The sequence below is a fragment of the Vombatus ursinus genome, unplaced genomic scaffold, assembly GCF_900497805.2.
Source record: "Vombatus ursinus unplaced genomic scaffold, bare-nosed wombat genome assembly UNPS02014825.1, whole genome shotgun sequence".
In the NCBI taxonomy this organism is placed as follows: Eukaryota; Metazoa; Chordata; class Mammalia; order Diprotodontia; family Vombatidae; genus Vombatus; species Vombatus ursinus.
The window spans coordinates 5,430,915-5,449,997 of record NW_020954603.1 but is presented as its reverse complement, the minus strand read 5'-3'; the positions used below and the strand labels follow the sequence as shown (position 1 = coordinate 5,449,997).

Below are 19,083 nucleotides of genomic sequence, written 5' to 3'. Positions count from 1 at the left end.
TGGCCTCTTTTTATACATGATGCCTTCATCATCCACTAAACCTTTTGGGAGAAAGTTTGTATTTTCAACTTGGAGTTAAGGCGCTTCATAAATTAAACGTCTAATATGTGAAACAGCCTAATTTCATCTTATTTGTCCTAAATTTACTTCTTTTTTTTTTTTTTTCAGTTTCAAGATCTTCTGTTTAAGGATTTGGGGGTTTTGCCAACAAATCAATGCTCACCCTATGCACGTGCGCCCTTAGGCATTTTAAGGGAATCACTTTTTCTTGACCTTCACCTTCCGGCACTGAGAAATCCTCCTCCTTCCAGTTTAGTAGGGCCAGCCAGAGTTCCTTGTCTATTCTGGGATGTTTTCTAAACATTCTATCTCCACCCCAGGCCCCCACCACGATACCTTCTGCAGCAACCAGAAAGGCACCTGATCTTCCAGGCAGAGACACGCCCACTATAATTGTGTACAGGAATGGGACAAACGGGGTGGGCTTGGGGCAATGACAGGAGGCAGTGATGGACTGCCTACAAGATTGAATACATGCCTCCAAAAGAAACACGATTAGACATTTCTACATGTATAAAGTAATCACAGTTTTGTTTTTTTTTTTTTTTTTTTTAATGAAATGAAAAAAGGAATCAAATACCCCAGAACTATTTTTTGTCGTTCTGTTTCAGGCTAAAATACAAAGAGATCTCAAGTTTTAAACCAAGTATTTGGCATTCCCAACAACCCCCCCAAGAGAAATTTTCCCAATCTTGCTAACATAGGTCCTCTTTGCTAACACAGGTCACACTGGTGAGTGGGTCCTGACCTGTGATTTCATACAAAACCTCCCAGTGTGGAAATACCTTCCACAAACAGATCAGGAACTCTACAGTCTCAGAGAATCACCCGGGCACTACAAGGTTAAGTGCCTTGTTCATGGTTATGCAGCTACCATGTGTCAACACTAGATCTTGAACCGAGATCTCCCTGACTCTAAAGTCAGAGCTCTATCCACCACCTCTCACAGCCACCATTGGTATTTCCAAATGTAAAAGCTATTCAGAAGATGGATTAGAGTTTGAGCACAAGACAGAAAACAAATATTCTCACTCCCCTCCACTCCATCGAGACAATCAAGGTATCTTAGAAATGTCCTATAAACTTCTACTGTCTCATCTGCAAACATCAGCTGCAAGTTTCTTCCCCTTTCTCAGACTGTTTCTTCCCCTTCTTGAGCGGAGGCATCTGGAGCGCTAGCTGTCCTCTACCACTTTCTCTTCAGGCTAAAAAGGCTCTGGGTGAAAACAGGGCCAGAGCTGCAATCTGTCCTCGAAGGCTGAACCTGCCCGCATTCGGAGGAATTCATCATCAGAAGGCTATGCGGAGCCAAAAGGAGGCATTTCAAGGTCATTTATTGAGCCTAATCCCTTCATGTGTAGGACGAAGAAGAGTGCCGCAGAGCAGCTGAATCACTTGCCCAAGGTCAGAGAGTAAGCGGGCAGAGCTAGGGTGCACACCCAAGTCCAGTGTGATTTCACTGTACGTGCCCTACTCCTTCACAAGGTGGAGATTCACCAAATGATGCAATTTGGCGTCACAAGAGTTCATGAAGTTCCTATTCCATGGTATGGAAGTGCTCCGAGTCAGTGAGTGCCCACACCAAGGATGTAACAGATCTTTTAAAACACTGATGATTACTCAAAATGGTTTTCTCCCTAGACTGTCTTCAGATCAGGCTATGGTCTTTGCCCAATAGGCTTACAAATTAAAACGGTGACCTAGAAAGAAAACAATGAGGTTTGTGTCCCACCACAATGGTCCCTAATAAGCCATTAGGATCAGGGAATTAGGAAGTAAAAATTCTATCATGCCAATAAAGTGGGTAAGTGACCTCTTTAACTCCCTCTGCTCTCCCTGGCCATCTCTGTGTGTGGTGTAAATCAAACTAAAGAAAAGGAGACTGTATTCATCCTGGTAAGTTTAATCAGCAATTTTCATGGATTTCCAGATTGCAGATATATTGTTATTTGTATGCCTTCACAGAAAAGAAATGCATTTCTTCTATTAAGCTTTAATATTATTGAAGGCCTCATGGTGTGGAAGGAGTTTGAGATGCTTGGAATTAACTACTGGGCAATTTTAAATTCATGAAATGAGCAAATTTAAATTTCACTTCCAGCCTTCAAAAGGTTAAGATTCTGACAAATAACTAATGTTTTCTGCCTTCTGTCTAGAAGGGATGAAGGCTGATGGTTGAGGAAGGGAAAAGAAAAGTCAAAATGGAGGTTCTGTGGGACAGGATACTGATGGAACTAAGGAGGCAAGCATAACACCCCCACTCTGGCAACATCAGTGCCTCCTGCTGCCAGCATGGAAGCTGGCTGAGCCCAGGACAGGATGCATGTTGGTTGCAATTTGTTCCAACAAAATCACAGCACATACCACAAGCACAATACCAAGATATATAGGGAAATTATAAACATATTAAAAACCTATCTAGAATTGGTTACAGTTTCTAAAGAAAAAAAGGACCTCATTTAAAATACCAATAGCAGTTCTATATGACAATATCATTAGCATCCTTGCTTCTAAGAAGGGGAGTCCAAATTGGATATAACTACAGCACAGATATTTAAACCCTCAAGAACTGTTCCGTAAAGACAGCCTCTACCTCATGCCCACGTCTGTCCATAAAAGCTGGATTTCTACACCATGATTACTTGATGCATGCAAGAAGATGGTTCGATTCTATAGGAGCTTAAAGCAAATTTATAAGACTGCCATTTAAAATCCTAAATCAGCAAAAAGCAGCCACAATTCGTCGTGTAATGATTAGTGAAAGACGGCCAACGTCAGGAGCTCAAGGAAAGTTGCCAGAATAGAACAAGAAGGGTAAGTTGAAAAGAGAAGACAAGTTGTAAAATGAGTGGAAACTCAGGTCTCTGCTGCGAGGAGGAGGATGATGGGTTTTAATGGTCTGCAGACGTAAAGGGAATTTAGAAAGATTAGATTAAACTTACTATCAATCCATATGCGTGCTTCTCCTCATTACTTTGGTCCTTAAGGAAAAATGTTCAATAAGTTAACAAATGTTTACATGTCACAGAAAGCATCATCTCCCCATGTGAATAGCAGCTTGTCTCTGGTTAAGGCTCAGGTAGCAGCAGATGCCACCATCACAATGTCCAACTGGAGACGAGTAATCCCACCTAAGCAGCCCTGGTCAGGAACACAACAACCACCATGAGGAGTATCACTTATTCAAAGGGCCAAGAGCCTTTCAAATAAAATTCTTTCAAAGAATACACACTGTAGACCATGGACTACATGGTGATATTCATGCCCAAGACTCAAGCCAATTATGTACAGGAAACACTCATTATTCATGATTTGTCCGTCTAAAGTTTTAAACATTCATAATATGGCCCCACACAGCCAGACCAATGATGCCTTTTCCATTCCCACCCTCCACTCTCTTCTCCTGGGTGAAGACACTTTGCTTTTACTGTATCCTATGGGACAACGAACTGTTTTTCATGAGTTGGAAAGAGGTAGGAGGGTACGGCAATATATACTTGCATGCCACTAAATAGGTGATTTTATTCAATTTGATTCAACCAACATCAGTTAACTGTCTGTTCTGTGCAAAACACTGTACTAGACTCCAGGGTAGAAAGACAAGAATGAAAGAAAAAGTCCTTACACCCTCAAGAAGTTTCAACTGCACACAAACAAGCAAAATGGGAAGGGAAGAGAACACTGATAGCAGGAAGTGCCAGTCAGGAGAGGCTCACAGAGGTTAGAAGGAAGGCAAAGTATTCTCAAATGCAGAGATACAGCAGAGTACATTCCGAGAATAAGAGATGGCTTAGGCAAACATACAGAGGTAGGACATGAAGTATTACATTCCACGAATACCGAGCAAGCCAATTCAGCTGGAATTTAGGGTTAGGCAAGGGGAGACGCGATGCATAGCTAGGATACAGACTATGGAGAACCTTAAATGCCAAGCATTAAGGAGTCTGTGTATTATCTTACAGGCAATAAGGGGCCCTTGAAGAATTTTGAGAAGTGTGACACTCAGATCTGTGCCACTGAAAAATTATCTGGGTGGCTGTGGAGAAGATGGATTAGGGAGACAGGGAAGACTCCTGGCAGGGAAACTAATTAGTAGGTCAATAGGTAAAAGGCGAAGGTGTGAATTAGAGTGGTAGCTATGTGAGTGGAGAGAAAGAGCCACATATGAGAAATGTCGTGGAGGTCCATGTCAAGATGTGGAAAGAAACAATATGGAGGAGACCGAGGGGGAGAGAAGAGTCCAGGATGACTGAGATTATGGACCCAAAGGACTGTGAGGTCGGTGGTTCCCTTAACAGACATAGGGAAATGTAGAGGAGGGAAATATTTAGGGAAAAGGATGAGTTCTATTTGGGACATACTGATTTTGAGCTAACTAGAGAACATTCAAGAGGAACTGTCTAGCAAGAACAGGGAAATACAAGACTGATGTTCAGGGAGGTAACTATGTCTGGCTCTACAAATCTAGGAACCATCTGTGTGGAAATGAAAGCAGAGAGTACTGTAGATGGAAGAGAGGATGACTGGGTGCTAGTCATGCTATTATATAGTATTAAGATATTTGCCCCACTCAAGTTCAAAATAATGTAAATACCATACCAATTAAGGACCTGGAAATGGGGATCACAACACAATCTAAAAATAGTAGAGTAACTGACTAGGTAGTCTCAGAGCTGGGAAGACCCTCAGAGTGCATTTGGTTCAATCTCCCAATCCACAAAGGATTCTCTTCTATGCTAAACCTGATGAGGGCAACCCAGTCTCTGAAAGCCTGCACTAACGGCGGACCTCCCAGGGAGAACAGGTCAATTTCCTCCAAATTATGAAGCTAAATCATGCTATGGGGAAAAACAGGTTCTCTAAATTTCACAAAAAAAAAAAAATAATACTTAGCCTTAAATCAGATAGTTTAAAATTCAATTATAAAAACAATCAACTACATGGTAAACTTTGAATCAGTTGTTTAGATTAGTTCATATTTAGCATACATTTCTCTTGAACATTAATCTGAATTTCTTCTTCTTTTAGTGACACTAAGACAAGGCTATAGGCAAGAAGGGATAAGCAGGATGAATAAAATAATAATTATAACTATAGATGAAAAACTATGTAGAGGAAAAAAACAGGTTACTTTTGGTTCAGGTGACAAAAGTCCACACATATTCATTTTTACTGCCAATTTGCTAAGAACTTAAACCACAATGGTCACATACCAAAGACAGTGTTGAAAAGATATTTAGATGTTTGTGTTAAATGCTAATGGTAGTTAGAAGTTTCAAATCAAGAGTATGGACTGGATTTAAATTCTTTCTCTGCATGTGATCTGAAGAGAAAGCAGAGAAGCACAAATCTAGATTGACTGCCGAGGGATTATTAAGTGTTCTCGGGCCATAAGTTCCAACCATCTTTATGGAATTTTAGAATTGGAGGGGAACTCAGTGGTAACTAGTCCATCTCCAAGCCACAAAAGATGCCTTCCAACAGGTCTCACACAAAGGCCACCAGTGAAGGGAAGCTCATTACTGTTGAAGCCACAACAGGGCCTCTCTGCAACCCCTCCCTATTGCTGTTGCTGGTTCTGTCCACTGGGACCAAAGACAATGGGCCTAATGCCTGTTCTGGACACCTGGTGACATCTGTTCAAATCAACAAAGATCATCATCGTGCCCTTCCCAGGCTTCTCTTCTCCAGGCCACACATATACACAGATTTGAAACCAGTTTCAATTTTTAGAAGAGCTGTGCTGAGGATGAATACAAAACTCCTATCTTCATGACTGGACAGAGGGCACCACAGGGTCAGGCCTGCTCCCTGGGGTTTCAGACATGAAACAAACTACCTCCTCCTTGCCAGGCATCCCAACAAGAGAATAAGGCTAGGGATGGCCACCCAATAGCCAGGACTGCCTCAGTATAGAGCAACATGGCATTTCAGACCGTTGAGGCTTGTGCTGATGCAGATCACCTAATCATCCACCTTCCTCATCAGACCTCTAGACTCATACCCAATAGTCAGCGTACTCCCGATCCCTCCCTCACCCTGCTGCTCCTCCCCTCAGCCATCTGATCTCTCATTCCCAGTTCTGAACACTAGCCCTCCTGGTATCTCAATCCAGAGGTGGCCATTCCTTCCTTGATTGTAGCAACATGACTGAGATTTGGACATCTAAGAGCTGGGCCAAACCAAAACACCAACAAATTTTAGCACACTTTTGACCAGGACTGTAGACCTGAGTGTTTGAATCTTGGTACAACTGTCTGAAAATGAAGCTTCATTCCTTTGCAGAAATTTGTTCTTTATTCCTTCTAATAAGGCAAGAGATTCTAACAAAGCTTTTCTTGAGTAAAATGTTGTACTTCTCAATGAAATGAAGCACAAAAGTCTAACAAAATATGGTAGAGGGGAATTTCTCATTTAAGTTAAATGGGAAACTATACAAGAAGCTCATGAAAAAGAAAGTGCTTTGGGGTGGGCACGGAGCATCTGGAAACTCCACTCTCCTACCATGTCATGACTGAAAAAGCACCCAGGCCTCCACAGATGAGCTTCAACGGGGCAGACGACAGGACTCAGTCAGAAAACCAGGCTTAAGACCCACCAGCTAGCACTGATCTGATCCAGCTCTATTCAACAAGCACCTCATATGTGCCAAGCACTGTGCTATGCACTGGAGATATAAAAATAAAAACTAAGCAATCCCTGCTCTCAAGGAGCTGACATTATTCTAGGGGAAAATGACATGTGCCAAATCACTGAGAAATAAATATAAAGTAGGTGGGGGAGCAGGAGGTGAGGAGAGGAAGAGAGAAGCCCTTCTTCCAATGCGGGCTGGGGATGAGGGGGAGTGTAAACACGAAAGGTCTCTTGTAGAAAGTGACACCTGAGTTAAGGCATGAATGACAAGGACCACTGAGCCTCAGCTTTCTCATCTCTCTAACAGGGACACCAAGAGCCAAGGCACCTCACTGAAGAGCAAGTGCTCAGTAACTGTCAACTACTACACAAATGTTCATCAAACTCAGGGCCTCTAAATCCATATTATCCAAACAATTAAAAAATATAAGTCAAAGATTCTTAAATTCTATTTCTCAATCAATAGGCACCAATCACATGGAGTGTGACCCAGCCAGGCTCTACTTCTTACAGAAGCATGCTTATTTCAAGCACTAGAGCTATTAACATCAAAAACTGTCAATTATGTGATGTGGGATTTCATGAAACTCCAGTTTCTGTTTTTACTAGATCTAGATCATAGCAGAAAAAGCTTCAGAAATAGTCCACAAGCTTGTCGTGTTGGTGTTCCCTTAGATTCTAGATGTTGAACATAAGCCTAGATGAAAAGACTATCAAGTGAAGGGGAGCCATCATCAATAATGAAGCATATGATAAGCGAAGCCAATATGGTGGCAATATCACCAACAGCTTGGCCAAGTAGCTCCTCTTCTAAGTTTTTCACTCCTCAGCCAGAGTCTTGGACTTCAAAGTTCTTCCCCGAACCTGGGAAGTTCCATTTGGCTCCTAAAAAAGTCTAGGTAATGAAGGCTTCCAGGAAACCCCACAAATCTGTAAGGGTCCCTATGATTGCTGAGAATCCCAGGATTAGTATTATTATTATTATTATTCCATTACTTACATGTGTCAGAGTTAAAACTGCATAACTGTGCAGTAAGAAGAGAAACTCCAAGAGAATGCAGTGGATCCAATCTTCTCTGGCTAGGTGAATGACTGTATCTACTAGCTTCTCGAGTATTTAGAGTCATGCAACCTCTCTAAAGAGCCAATTCGAATGTTTTAGCAACCTGTCAGCCTTGTTCTTCAGTTAAAAAATTTTAAAGCATGTCTGTTTCTTTTCACTCAATTTTCCTTAACATGGAAGAAAGCTGCTTGGCATTTCCTGCAGAAAAACACTTCACAGCCTTGTCAGCAGCTCCCTTAGTGAATTACTCCTTCCCTAAGTGAAAAACCACCCAGGACTTTTCTGTGACAGGGTCTGCACCTCTGTTCCCTTTTTCAAGTGTCTTTATATTCCAAAAGTACAATCATCCTAAATGAACAAACTGCTACTTAACAGTGCCAAACTCTGATTTCCCTCCTCGCCCTCTCTACCATGAAGCCTCGTAATTCTACAGTTCCGCTTACTGATAGCAAACAGTTTTATCTCTGCAAAAACTTATTTGAAAAATAAATGGCTAGATCCACTTATGGAGGCTCCAGGTTATCTATGCCAGAAGACCACAAATGCAGATTTATCATGTGGGTCTAGCACTATGGATAATAATGTGTCAGTGGAAGACTAATAATGATGGGAGAGCCTAGCTCTGGGTGAGGTCATCTGAATCGAAATCCACTTCAAAGGCAGAACCAATGAGGCAATGCAAGGTTTCTGATGGTAACTAAAATCACCCCTTGATTTTGTGTCTCTGGGCCAGGTTACTGCCCCAATCCCACAACAATTTTGTGATGGGGTTGCACACATATGAACATTTCAACCATAATATGCTCTTGCTCCCTTCAATTCCAAGATACACAAAAATGGAAGCAGCGACTGCCCATAGGCTACTTTTGACAATAGGTAGTATGTGAGGAAGCCACCAGCTGAATGCACAGGCCATTGGCCAATCTGAGAACAATTTGCCGTGCAATTTCATAGTCAAGAAAAGTCCCGAGTCCTGAAAGGTTTTCTTTGAAAAGCTTTATAATTAAATATTGATTTGGAAAAGCAGGGGAAAAATTAGATCCAATGATAGGTAATTACTAAAAGAACAGGCATCTTAAGAGAGAGTGGCAAGAATCTCAAGTCAGTCTATGGGTCTTCTGTCCCCTTGAGTAGGAAGTCTGTCTTCTCTGTTCTCTACACAAAAGTGGCAGAGACTAGAATTCAAAAAGCATTTCCTCAAAGGACGTGACATCATCCTGCTACTTCTAGGCTTCTATGCTACTGCATAGGGCTTGACTCTGATTCTTTCTCTGCCAATGATAATAAAGTTAATGGGCAACTGACTGAATGCCACTTAACTATGAAAGTAGTCTTGTAACTGAAATGGCACAGAAAATACTATTTCGATTGGCCAGTCAACAAATCCTTCATACCTTGCCAAAATAGGGGGTGACAGACAAAGGCAGATATTATGATAAATGCAACAACCAATCACTAACTCTACCAATATTGTATGATAAAATGCTAACCAAAAATCCGATGGCTGAAAAATGCCCAAGCCAAATGAAACCAAAAATATTAAGAAAGGCTGATAATGCTGTGCTGGGTTTTTTCACTTCCAAAGATTTTACCAATCATAGATATTTGAAATTATTCAGAATGTTTATTTTATTTAATGTGATGTCCAAATGGGTCAGATAAAAAAAAAAGAATTTGGACAAAAGCCAATTAATGTGCTGCAAACTAATTTCCTGCTGCTAAGCTGGTTCTTCAATTTAATTCCATACTAAATGAACTAGAAGTAAAGTTACCTTTAAAAATAAAAAACAAAACAAAACAAAAAGAATCCCTAATTCATTTCTACCCCATCTTCTGGTTTGCTTTTTTTTTTTAAATAAGCAAAAAGAACTACCTGTATTCCCTTTTTTCATTCCTATGAGAATAAGAAAAGACCTGCCAGAAACCTATTTCATTCCACCAAGTGTCAAAGGTTCAACCTAAGAGGAAGAGGGAGTCCTAGAGAAACCCTCTCTCCTCCTCCCACCTCCACCTAAAGTGACCTCTTCACAGCAGACCCAGGCAGGCAAGGGGTTAGCCAAGCACAGCACAAGGAAGCCCACCAAATTAGCTCCTTGCAGAAAGTTACTAGGCTGGATGCAGATCCCATCTTGTCACTGCCCCTCAAGAAAAGCTGACATCATACTGAATAGTAAATCCCCATTAAGTTAAGCAAATCAAAAGCAAAGTTTACTTACTTTAGCAATCTGCAGCAACACAATGCAGTGTTTAATTGATTCTACCATGTTCTATAAAAACAAAACACTGATTTTAGGATTTTACACAAATAATACCTTTGCAAATGTTTTCTAAGATTTAAGTTGATCATACAATGCTAACAAATAATATGGTCTGGAGGCCCCACGTCACCTGCAGCAAACTGAGCCTATGAAAGCAAAGGGAGTCAGAACACTAACAGCTGTGCTGATTGAAGAACACCTGGGCCTGCAATGCCAGAGAGTTGCTTCTTTTGAACTGAAAACATCAACTAGTTTTTAACCAATCATGTACACCTGAAAAGCGAATGTGTCTGTCTATTCAGAAGGGAGAGGAAGGATTCCTTTTTAAGCTCTTAGACTTCTATCAGCATTATTTCTCTAAAACAGGCTCAGTTAAAGAGAAATTCCTACAAAAGATTTAGACAGAAACAGGCAGTGGAAAGGACACTCATAAAACTGGTAAGCCTCAAGTGTGGCACTCCCTCTTAGCTTTATTGTTCATTGTATTTCTTTACTATTTCTATAAAAAGACAAGCTATTCAAAATGGCTTGCTTGTTACATAATGACAGAAGGCTAAAACATTCATAAGGAAATTCAGAAAAAAGAAAAATTTTCACAATTTTAATGTTCTTTTTTTTTTTTTAAATGCCAACTTTTAAACAAGGATCTCAAACTTCTAAGACAGGAAAAGAAGTTATCTGAAGTGAATGTCGATTTGGCAATTTTTTCAACCCTAGACTCTATGGTAAAATTCTAATCAGCCTTAATGAGACAACTCTTTGAAAGTTAAGATGAGTGCTCAACTATCACAGCTACAAATGGGCAAAGTTTGCAAAACACGAAACTTACATTTGTTGTCTCTTTGAGAGTTTCAATTTTCTGTGAAAAATAAATCCAAAATATAAACCATGAGAAGCATACAGGAAAGTTTTTACTGTTAATATTAATTACAGTAAATTATGCCTACATACTGTAATGACCACATCATCATTTTAGGCACTGTATTCATGGGGCTCTATGGGCTCATCTGAGCTGATCCCCTTGTCCTAGAGAACAAAGAGACACCCCCCCCACCCCAAAACAGCGAGCCAGGCTCAGGCCTGAGGCCTCTGGCCACTCAGGCTAGGCCCCTGTCAGTTACAACAATGCTTCTACCTACAGGTAATAATTAAACCCAGTAGCAGGGGTGACCCTAAACTCAAAAGCTGCAGATAATCGGAGGCAAAGATCACACACACTTTGTGAGCCCAAGTCCTTTAGAACAGACTTTATGTTGTATTTATGAACAGGCCAAAAACACCTCATTTGGTTCAACAGGCATGAGTTTGCTTGCTCTCTCAGATGAAGATGTCTCTTCCATAATATACATATAAAATTTTAAAAGGCAAAAAGGCTTGTTTTAAAATGAAACATTTTGCTAAGCTCATTACCCCCGCCCCCCACAAAGGACAGAACCAAAACATAAAACCTAAGAGTGGAAAAAAGTAAAGAATAAGAAGTCATGGTTATAATACATTATAAAAAACTGAAGGAAAAAGCCATTTTTCAAAACAAAAATAGCAACAGAGCACAGAAGCTGAATTACTGCCCTAAGGAAACTAGAGAGAGAAAAATTGCAAATCTCTATAAATTCCAAGCCAGGGAAGGAGCAGGAGCAAGGCTATCAAACCCCAAAGTACTGGGGCTCATATTTTTCAAGTTCTCACTTCCCTGACATCATCCCCTAAAGTAAGAATGCACTTGGAACTTATCTAGGAGATGAACAAAGACTGTGTCCACCTAGAGGATGGTGGCATAGCCCTCTTCTATTCTGGGTGAGGCTTAGGCTGAACTCCAGAGCAAAGGGCAGCCTTGCTACGCTGCTATACAGAGCTATTCTGGATGAAACAAGGGTGACAAGAGCCTTCCAGGGCCTCCCAGGGAACACTGCTGGTGAGCTTCCAAGACACAGTTACCACAGGTCCACACAAACTCTTTGGTGAACTTAATGATGCTAAATTAAACAAAGTAGCAGACCCTAATACAACTGTTTTAATTAATCAAATAATATAGAAGAAATAACAATTAAAGGGAAAAAGTGTTACCTTTCTCTGTTCATCATCTTTGCAGTTTTGAAGCTTGTTATCAAAGAGCTACAAAATAAAAACCACACACATCAGTCAGAGGTTATAGTCTAAGAAACTAATTTCATATGTAAACAGCATTCATTCAACTTGCAAAAGAGAACCCGAGTTTTTAAAAATGTGTGCTCCAGGTAGGTTACTGTAATATTGTTTTCTATCTGGTTTTTATTGTTGTTGCTGTTTCTATATGAGGCAGTTGGGGTTAAGTGGCTTGCCCAGAGTCACACAGCTAGTGAGAGTTATGTGTCTGAGGCTGGATTTAAACTCAGGTCCTCCTGACTCCAGGGCCGGTGCTCTATCCACTGCACCACCGAGCTGCCCCTGTCCGTTTGTTTTTAAAGACAAACTAAAAGCCAAGGTTATGCTGCAATGCAGAGCGATTCTGGGTGAAACAGGGGCTTCCCCCAAAATGCTGCTGGTGAGCCTCCAAGTCAGACATATCTTTGAGTACCTTACAGTATCTAAGGCTCACCAGGATAACTTCTTTTCTAACCAGTGAGAACAAAAGAAAACATTTGGCTCATTTGAAGCCTCTAAGCCGCCACTGGTGCTTCTCAAAAGCCAAGAGAGGCACTTTCCTCACATTCTGCCAAGGGAGCACTTGCTTCCTCCTGTCCCCCAAGACCTCTGCTTGTGTTTTGTTTTAAAGAAACGGAAATAGGAGAAACAAGGAGGAAAAGTCTCCTATAGTTTTCTAAGTTTGTAAATGGTAGCTTATACGCATAAGCCTTAAGTGAATTCTCCTCGCCTGCAAATGTCAAGGAAAGGGTACTAAGTGGGGAGACACATGTAGATCCGAAATAAGTTTCCTCTGGAACTCACCTGTTTCCACAGGAATTAAAAATGGCCAAGTTCTTTCAGATCTCACCTTTCTTATAAGTGTGTGTCTATATATTCAAGAACTGAGTATGTGTCTATAACCACAAATATAACCATCATAAACATCTATATGTTATTATCCAAGTAATCAGATCATTGAGAGAAATCTCTGAAACAAGCAGCTTCCAAGAAAAGCTAGAAGCTAGAGAAGGGTTTTTTGGTTGTTTTGAAACAAGCAGGAGAGCCAGAAATGTCTGACTGAGAAGTGGACACCCCCAAATATCTGGTTTACTTGTGGACCAACCACCTCAGTGCTCAACCTCATCTGCCCTACCTTTAGTTGATCGATCAAAATTTGCAAATAGGCATCAGCCTCTGTCAGTTTCTTATCAAAGTCCTGAACGCTGGGAACAAATCCAGAATCTACACCCTAGAAAAAGAGAGAGAAATGCATATCATGTACGTATCAAATCAAGCCATAAAACACACTAATATTAACACAAAATGCTTTATAGCCTTCATTCATGAAAACATCTCAGATGCAGAGTGGCTGATGATAGGTAATGTCTATGAATACTGAAAGGGATCTGTGATCTGATCATTTCAGGAATTCCCAATGTTTATGAAAGGGGGACTGAAAATTCCCCAGGTCTCCATGGCACAAAAGCAGCACGCATCCTTCTCATGAAGTGAGAGTCCCTTAATGCCAAAGGTACATAGACTAGGTAAATTCCTAGCTAAGGGTTTGACCTTTCCCCAATGGAAATGGTGCCACCTGTTCTTCATCAATCATTCACCTAGCATCAATTCTACAAGCTGCTATGTATATTCTCATTAACAATACAGGGGAACCGGTTGATTGCACAACTTTCCTCTTCAAGAACCCTATGCTGGCTTCTAATCACCTCCTTACCCAGACCAAATTTCTTCACCTACAAGGAATTTCTACTAACAGAGTGACTTAAATTAGCTATCCAGTACCTCTGCAGCTCCACTTTCTTATCCTCCCAATGCTGAGCCCTTATTACATCACTCTAATTTTTTGTCTTTAAATTCTGTTCTCAATGGAGACACCAGTCATTTCAAAACTAATATTCTTCCTACTCTTCAACAAAATCCTAAAAGCCCACATTGTCTACAAAGTTTTCCCTATCTGAGCAGAAATTAAAGTGCTCTCTCAACCAATCCTCTGGACTTCCTTCTTACCCTGTGTACTGGGATGGTTTACTTATGTACAGGACTGGTGGCTCCACTGCTCAGTTCGCTCAATCGTCTGTATTTGTCCAATGCCTGATATCGTGTCTGATTTAGATGATAAATGTTAAGATGGTGAGATGTGCATCAGTGTTTAACTTGACTGATGGGAGAATCTGCAGGAGCTGATAGGGCCTAAGAGTAAGTTTGTTGTGATGCTGGGTTACAAAAGCAGCTGGAGTTTGTCTCACAGCTCATCAAAAGCCATCCCACAAATTACAAGTGCCCTGGCCAGTGATGGGAAGAGCAAAACCACACACAAACAGGGCAGGAAAAGGACCATGGCTGCTCCCAGAGGCCAGTCCACTCACCTGTCTTCCCTGGCACAGCTTTCCTCATGTCCCACCTCAGTTAGCCTCTCTACAACCTCCCCCCATTTTCTGTGGCTCTGTCCTCTGGAGTCAAGCAGAACAAAGTGAGTTCCTCTTCTATGTGACAACTTTTAAAATATCTCAACACAGCTACTATGTTAGCCCTGTTTGTTTCAATAAATACTAAACCAAATACAAGAAAAATTAAGAATTCTAAACATTGTCAGTTACACAGTATCTTAGGTCACTGGAGAATTAAACTCATTTCCTGTTAATTTTTTTTGCAATATAAAACAGGAATGATACTAGCTCTTTTCATAAACTGCATTGCTTACAATCAGGAACTTTGTTGTTGTTGTTGTTGTCGTAGGGGGGAGGGGGCAATGCAGAAGAAAGAGGAATAGTATGAGCCAAAAAGAACAGCAAGGGTAGAAAGAGACTTACTTTAGCAAGTTTTCATAACCAAGGCATGCTTATAAAATTGTGACCATGTTTATGTCATTAGAACCACCAAATCCATAGGCTGTAAGAGGAACTACATTGCAGCAGTAGATAGCAGGGGTCAATCACTTTCAGAGCCAGTCAGTAAGTCACAGGGAATTAGGAAAAAAGTACTCTTGGTGCAAACCAGGTTGGCATGAATTGGGCTGGCTAACTGGTAGAGCAACTAAGGAACAACAGTATATACAACTTATTCATGAATCAAAATAAAGGGTCCAAGAAGAAAAAAAGAGAAATGTGATTTTTCAGAACTTAGGTGGGGAGCATGGGAAGGACATGTATTTAGTGCAGTAAGGATTTCTTAATCTGATTCCTGGGTCCTATCAAAATTTCTATTCACTCAATCTTTTCAAATTTCTCACCTTTAAAAATCAAATCACATTAATCCTGTCATTTGGAGCAAGTCATTTCAAAGTACTCTAGAGTTTTAGAGACCTCTGAGGCCATTGGGAATAACCCATACTTGACACCAAGAATTCCCTAATGTTGGGGCCAAACAAAACTAATCTTGTTTCTACATTAACAACAGCCTTCCAAATATTTGAACAAAGCTAGCCAATCTTTCCTAAATCTTCTCATCTCCAGGTTAAACACCTTCCAGTTCCTTCAATAAATCTTCCTATGGCATTAACTTCACCATCCTGGCTGTTTTACTCTGGATACTTAACAATATCCTCCCCTACAAAATGGTGCCCAGAACTCAAAGCTGGACTCCCAGATGTGGTCGGACCAAGGCAGAGGGCAGCAGAATGCTGCCCCTCTCTTACTGCAGCATAGGATAGCTTTACCTTTTGCAAACTGCCCTATCTCACTGCTGACCCACATTGAACTCAGAATTCCCTCTTTAACACCTACATTTTTTCAGACAAACTTCACTAAGTATAACCAACCAGATTTTCCTATCCTCTATTTGCAAAGCCAATTACTTGAACATCAGTCTATGACCGGACACTTACTCCTTTTCAATTTCATTTTATTTGCTATCAAGATCTTTTTGAATCCTGACTACCATCCAGGGTCTCTTTCCAGAAAAGTGTCACTGCAAATATGAGTAGCATGCCATTCAGGCCTTAATCAAACCACTGATCAAAAAAAAGTGTTCAACAGCAAAGGACCAAGGTCAGATCCCTGTGGCACTTCACTGGACACCATGAACAGCCACTCAATTAAGCTGGGATCCATCTACGGCAGATCTATTATCTAGTCCACATCTTTCCTCTGTTGGACTTTGCCTCCTGAGACCTTCTTGAAGATTCCTCAACTGCTCTCTTACTTACACTGGAACTACTCCCTTGATATAGGGCAAAGGTCTGGAACTTTTGTTGGGCTGTAGGCCCTTTTGGGAGTCGAGAGAAAATTATAGACACCCTTTTGCAAAATAATGTTTTCAAATATTTAGGAAATGTTAAATTTCAGGTAGAAGTTAACGAAAACAGGCAATATTTATTTTCCTTGAAATCTATACATGGACTCCTTTGGAAGCTCTAGGTTAAGAACTTTTACTCTCTGATATTTAAGTAGGGAGATATACCCAGAAGACAGTCCCCCACCTCTCCTTTTCAGTTTGAAGGCCCACCACATTTTCCAACCCTTCAAAGGATCCCTCCTCCAGCCCTTAAAGACTTGAAATCCAAATAACTCATACTGGATTATCACATATTAATTTCCCTTAGTCACCTCTTGTATCTATTATGAGAACTCTCAGATCTGCCTCTAAAATCTTCTTTCACCTATCCCTAACATAACTCTACCCTTTCCATCATTCCCATTAATTTACCTAACAACTTCTCTGCTTATTTCACCTTCTTTATTAAATATATACTAATATTAATAAGTGATGTTCACAAACACAGTCACCGGCATCCACCCCAAATTCCCCACTTATATACATATCAATCAACAAATAAAAACAAAGCAATCAAATTTCAAAACTTCAAAACTCTGCTGATATTAATCTTAAAGGTATTCTTCAAATAGAGAAAAAAACCTTAAATTTATGAAAAACATAGGCTTGGTATTTTACTGAATGCTCAATTATATTTACCTCTACAAAACTAATAAGCATATTAGTTACTACATGGAATCAGCTGATATAGAGTCAGAAGAATCCTCTGAGATAGACAACATAAGCCAGCACACACCTAGTGCCCAAGCCCTGTTAGGTCACTTGGCCTCTTCTCCAACACCTCAACAAAGGGGTGCCATTACCCACTGAGCAACATAACCTACTACTGTCTATACCCTTTTAGCTTAACCATTTAGAGTACCACAGGCACTTATGAATAGAAAAATTAATCTAATTTAAAATACATAAATGGATGATTCATTCTCCCCACACAAATACCTCTAGTCTTTTTACCGTTTTAAGGGAAAAACTTGCAAGACAGGGCCTTTTCTCCTTTCCTAAAGACTAAGGAAAACAGGGAAGAGAAAATTAAAGGTAAAGTCTGAAGAAACAATTTAAGTCTTATAATTACATCAGAAGGACAAGCACACCAAGAGGCATCCATAGGTGAATTCAGCATCTAAGGGGAGGTGATCGCTCTGGCCCTAACATCAGCCCTTGCAGGCATTCTCATCTGAGCTTCTCTTTCCCTCTAGTTCTTTTCCTTTTCTTACTCTCTTCCTTCCTTGTCTGCATACGTCCATGGGAATGGCTCAGCACCACTGGTGGCAGCCAGGATTAAAGAAGCTTACTGACTCCTGTTTTAATAGATCAATAAGCCTTACACATTGGGCAAAAAGGCACTGCTGTAAACTAAAAAATTCCAAACATTTTCAGTAAAAAATGTGCAGACGGTTCACAGAGACATGAGAAAACACAATGGAAGGAGTGGCTTTGGGAATGACAGGCCTTACACAGTCATAGTCACAATCAATTATTAAGTACCTACTATGTGCCAAGGCACTGTGAAACTCTGCCGGCTACTAGGATTACAAAAACAAAAATGAGGGGCAGCTAGGTGGTGCAGCGGATAGAGCACCGGCCCTGGATTCAGGAGGACCCGAGTTCAAATTTGGCTTCAGATACATAACACTTACTAGCTGTGTGACCCTGGGCAAGTCACTTAACCCCATTGCCTAGCCAAAAACCAACCAACCCAAAAAAAAACAAAAAAAAACCAAAACCCCAAAAACCCAAAATGAAACAATCCCTGCTCTTGCAATAACAAAACCAGGGCCCTGGTACCAAAAATAGGCGAATGTGTGCCATCTCTGCAAAGGGACAAGAGTGGCAGAGACCACTGCTTGAAGAAAATTGCCACGTCCAGGTCATGAGTACTTCTCTAATTAAGTAAACTCCAGAATGAAGTTCTACAGCAGTTACTGAACCAAAAAGGTCACTCTAATCATCTAGCATTAAAAAGGGGAGGGGCACACACCTTCTATGCTAAAGAGAGTTTCAAAAGGAACTTACTAGGGCTCGTCAAAGTTGAGTTCTAAAAACTAGGTGAAAATGATCCAACTGCCTCTGCAGAGATCTCTAGCACTACTCAATCATCCACTACTAAATCTATTCCTACCAGGATTTTAGTTGAAGCTAAAGGGATAATATTGATAGGAAGATGGCATACACATACACGTATATATGTATATGTATATGTATATATATTATATGTATGCATATGTATGTACATAGGTTCAAGTCCGTGGGCATCGATTAATATCTTCATAAAAACTCAGAATAAACACATTTAGGACACTTAAAAGGTAAAGACTGAAAATGAGGTGCTAACAATTGCTGGTCTTTTAAGTACATGAATGACATTTTTCTAAGTTTATTTAAAGAATAAATGGCATTAGTTCTAAGATCTAACATCACTTCAATTGTGGGGATTGGTCAGCTAATGATGCCATATAGGCCAGTGTTTGCATTTTAGCACAGTATTTATAACAGAAGAGTTCATTTAAGAAGCAATACTTAATCCTACTGCATAGCTGAATATTTTCCTCCCATTAATCAACACTTGATTGTTCACTGTGGTATCAACAGTTACACTATCATAAAGGAATGGTTTCAAATTACCTTGAAAACGGTTTTAAATTAAAAATAGCAGCTTAAAAGAAAACCTAAAGCTAA

The 19,083-nt window shown here is 40.4% G+C and overlaps 1 protein-coding gene across 3 annotated transcripts in view; it reads right to left on the bottom strand.

Annotated features, from left to right (window-relative positions):
* Nucleotides 1-19,083, bottom strand: part of OSBPL9 (oxysterol binding protein like 9) — a 156,023-nt gene that overhangs the window by 23,886 nt on the left and 113,054 nt on the right. For 2 of the 3 annotated variants that reach the window (XM_027838253.1, XM_027838256.1), the window contains 5 exons: nt 13,271-13,366; nt 12,079-12,126; nt 10,844-10,873; nt 9,973-10,023; nt 3,003-3,041 (listed from right to left, as the gene is read on the bottom strand). In XM_027838253.1, the coding sequence (XP_027694054.1) occupies nt 3,003-3,041; nt 9,973-10,023; nt 10,844-10,873; nt 12,079-12,126; nt 13,271-13,366 (264 nt within the window). The remainder of the gene's footprint in view (nt 1-3,002; nt 3,042-9,972; nt 10,024-10,843; nt 10,874-12,078; nt 12,127-13,270; nt 13,367-19,083) is intronic. The other variant, XM_027838255.1, reaches the window with a different exon arrangement.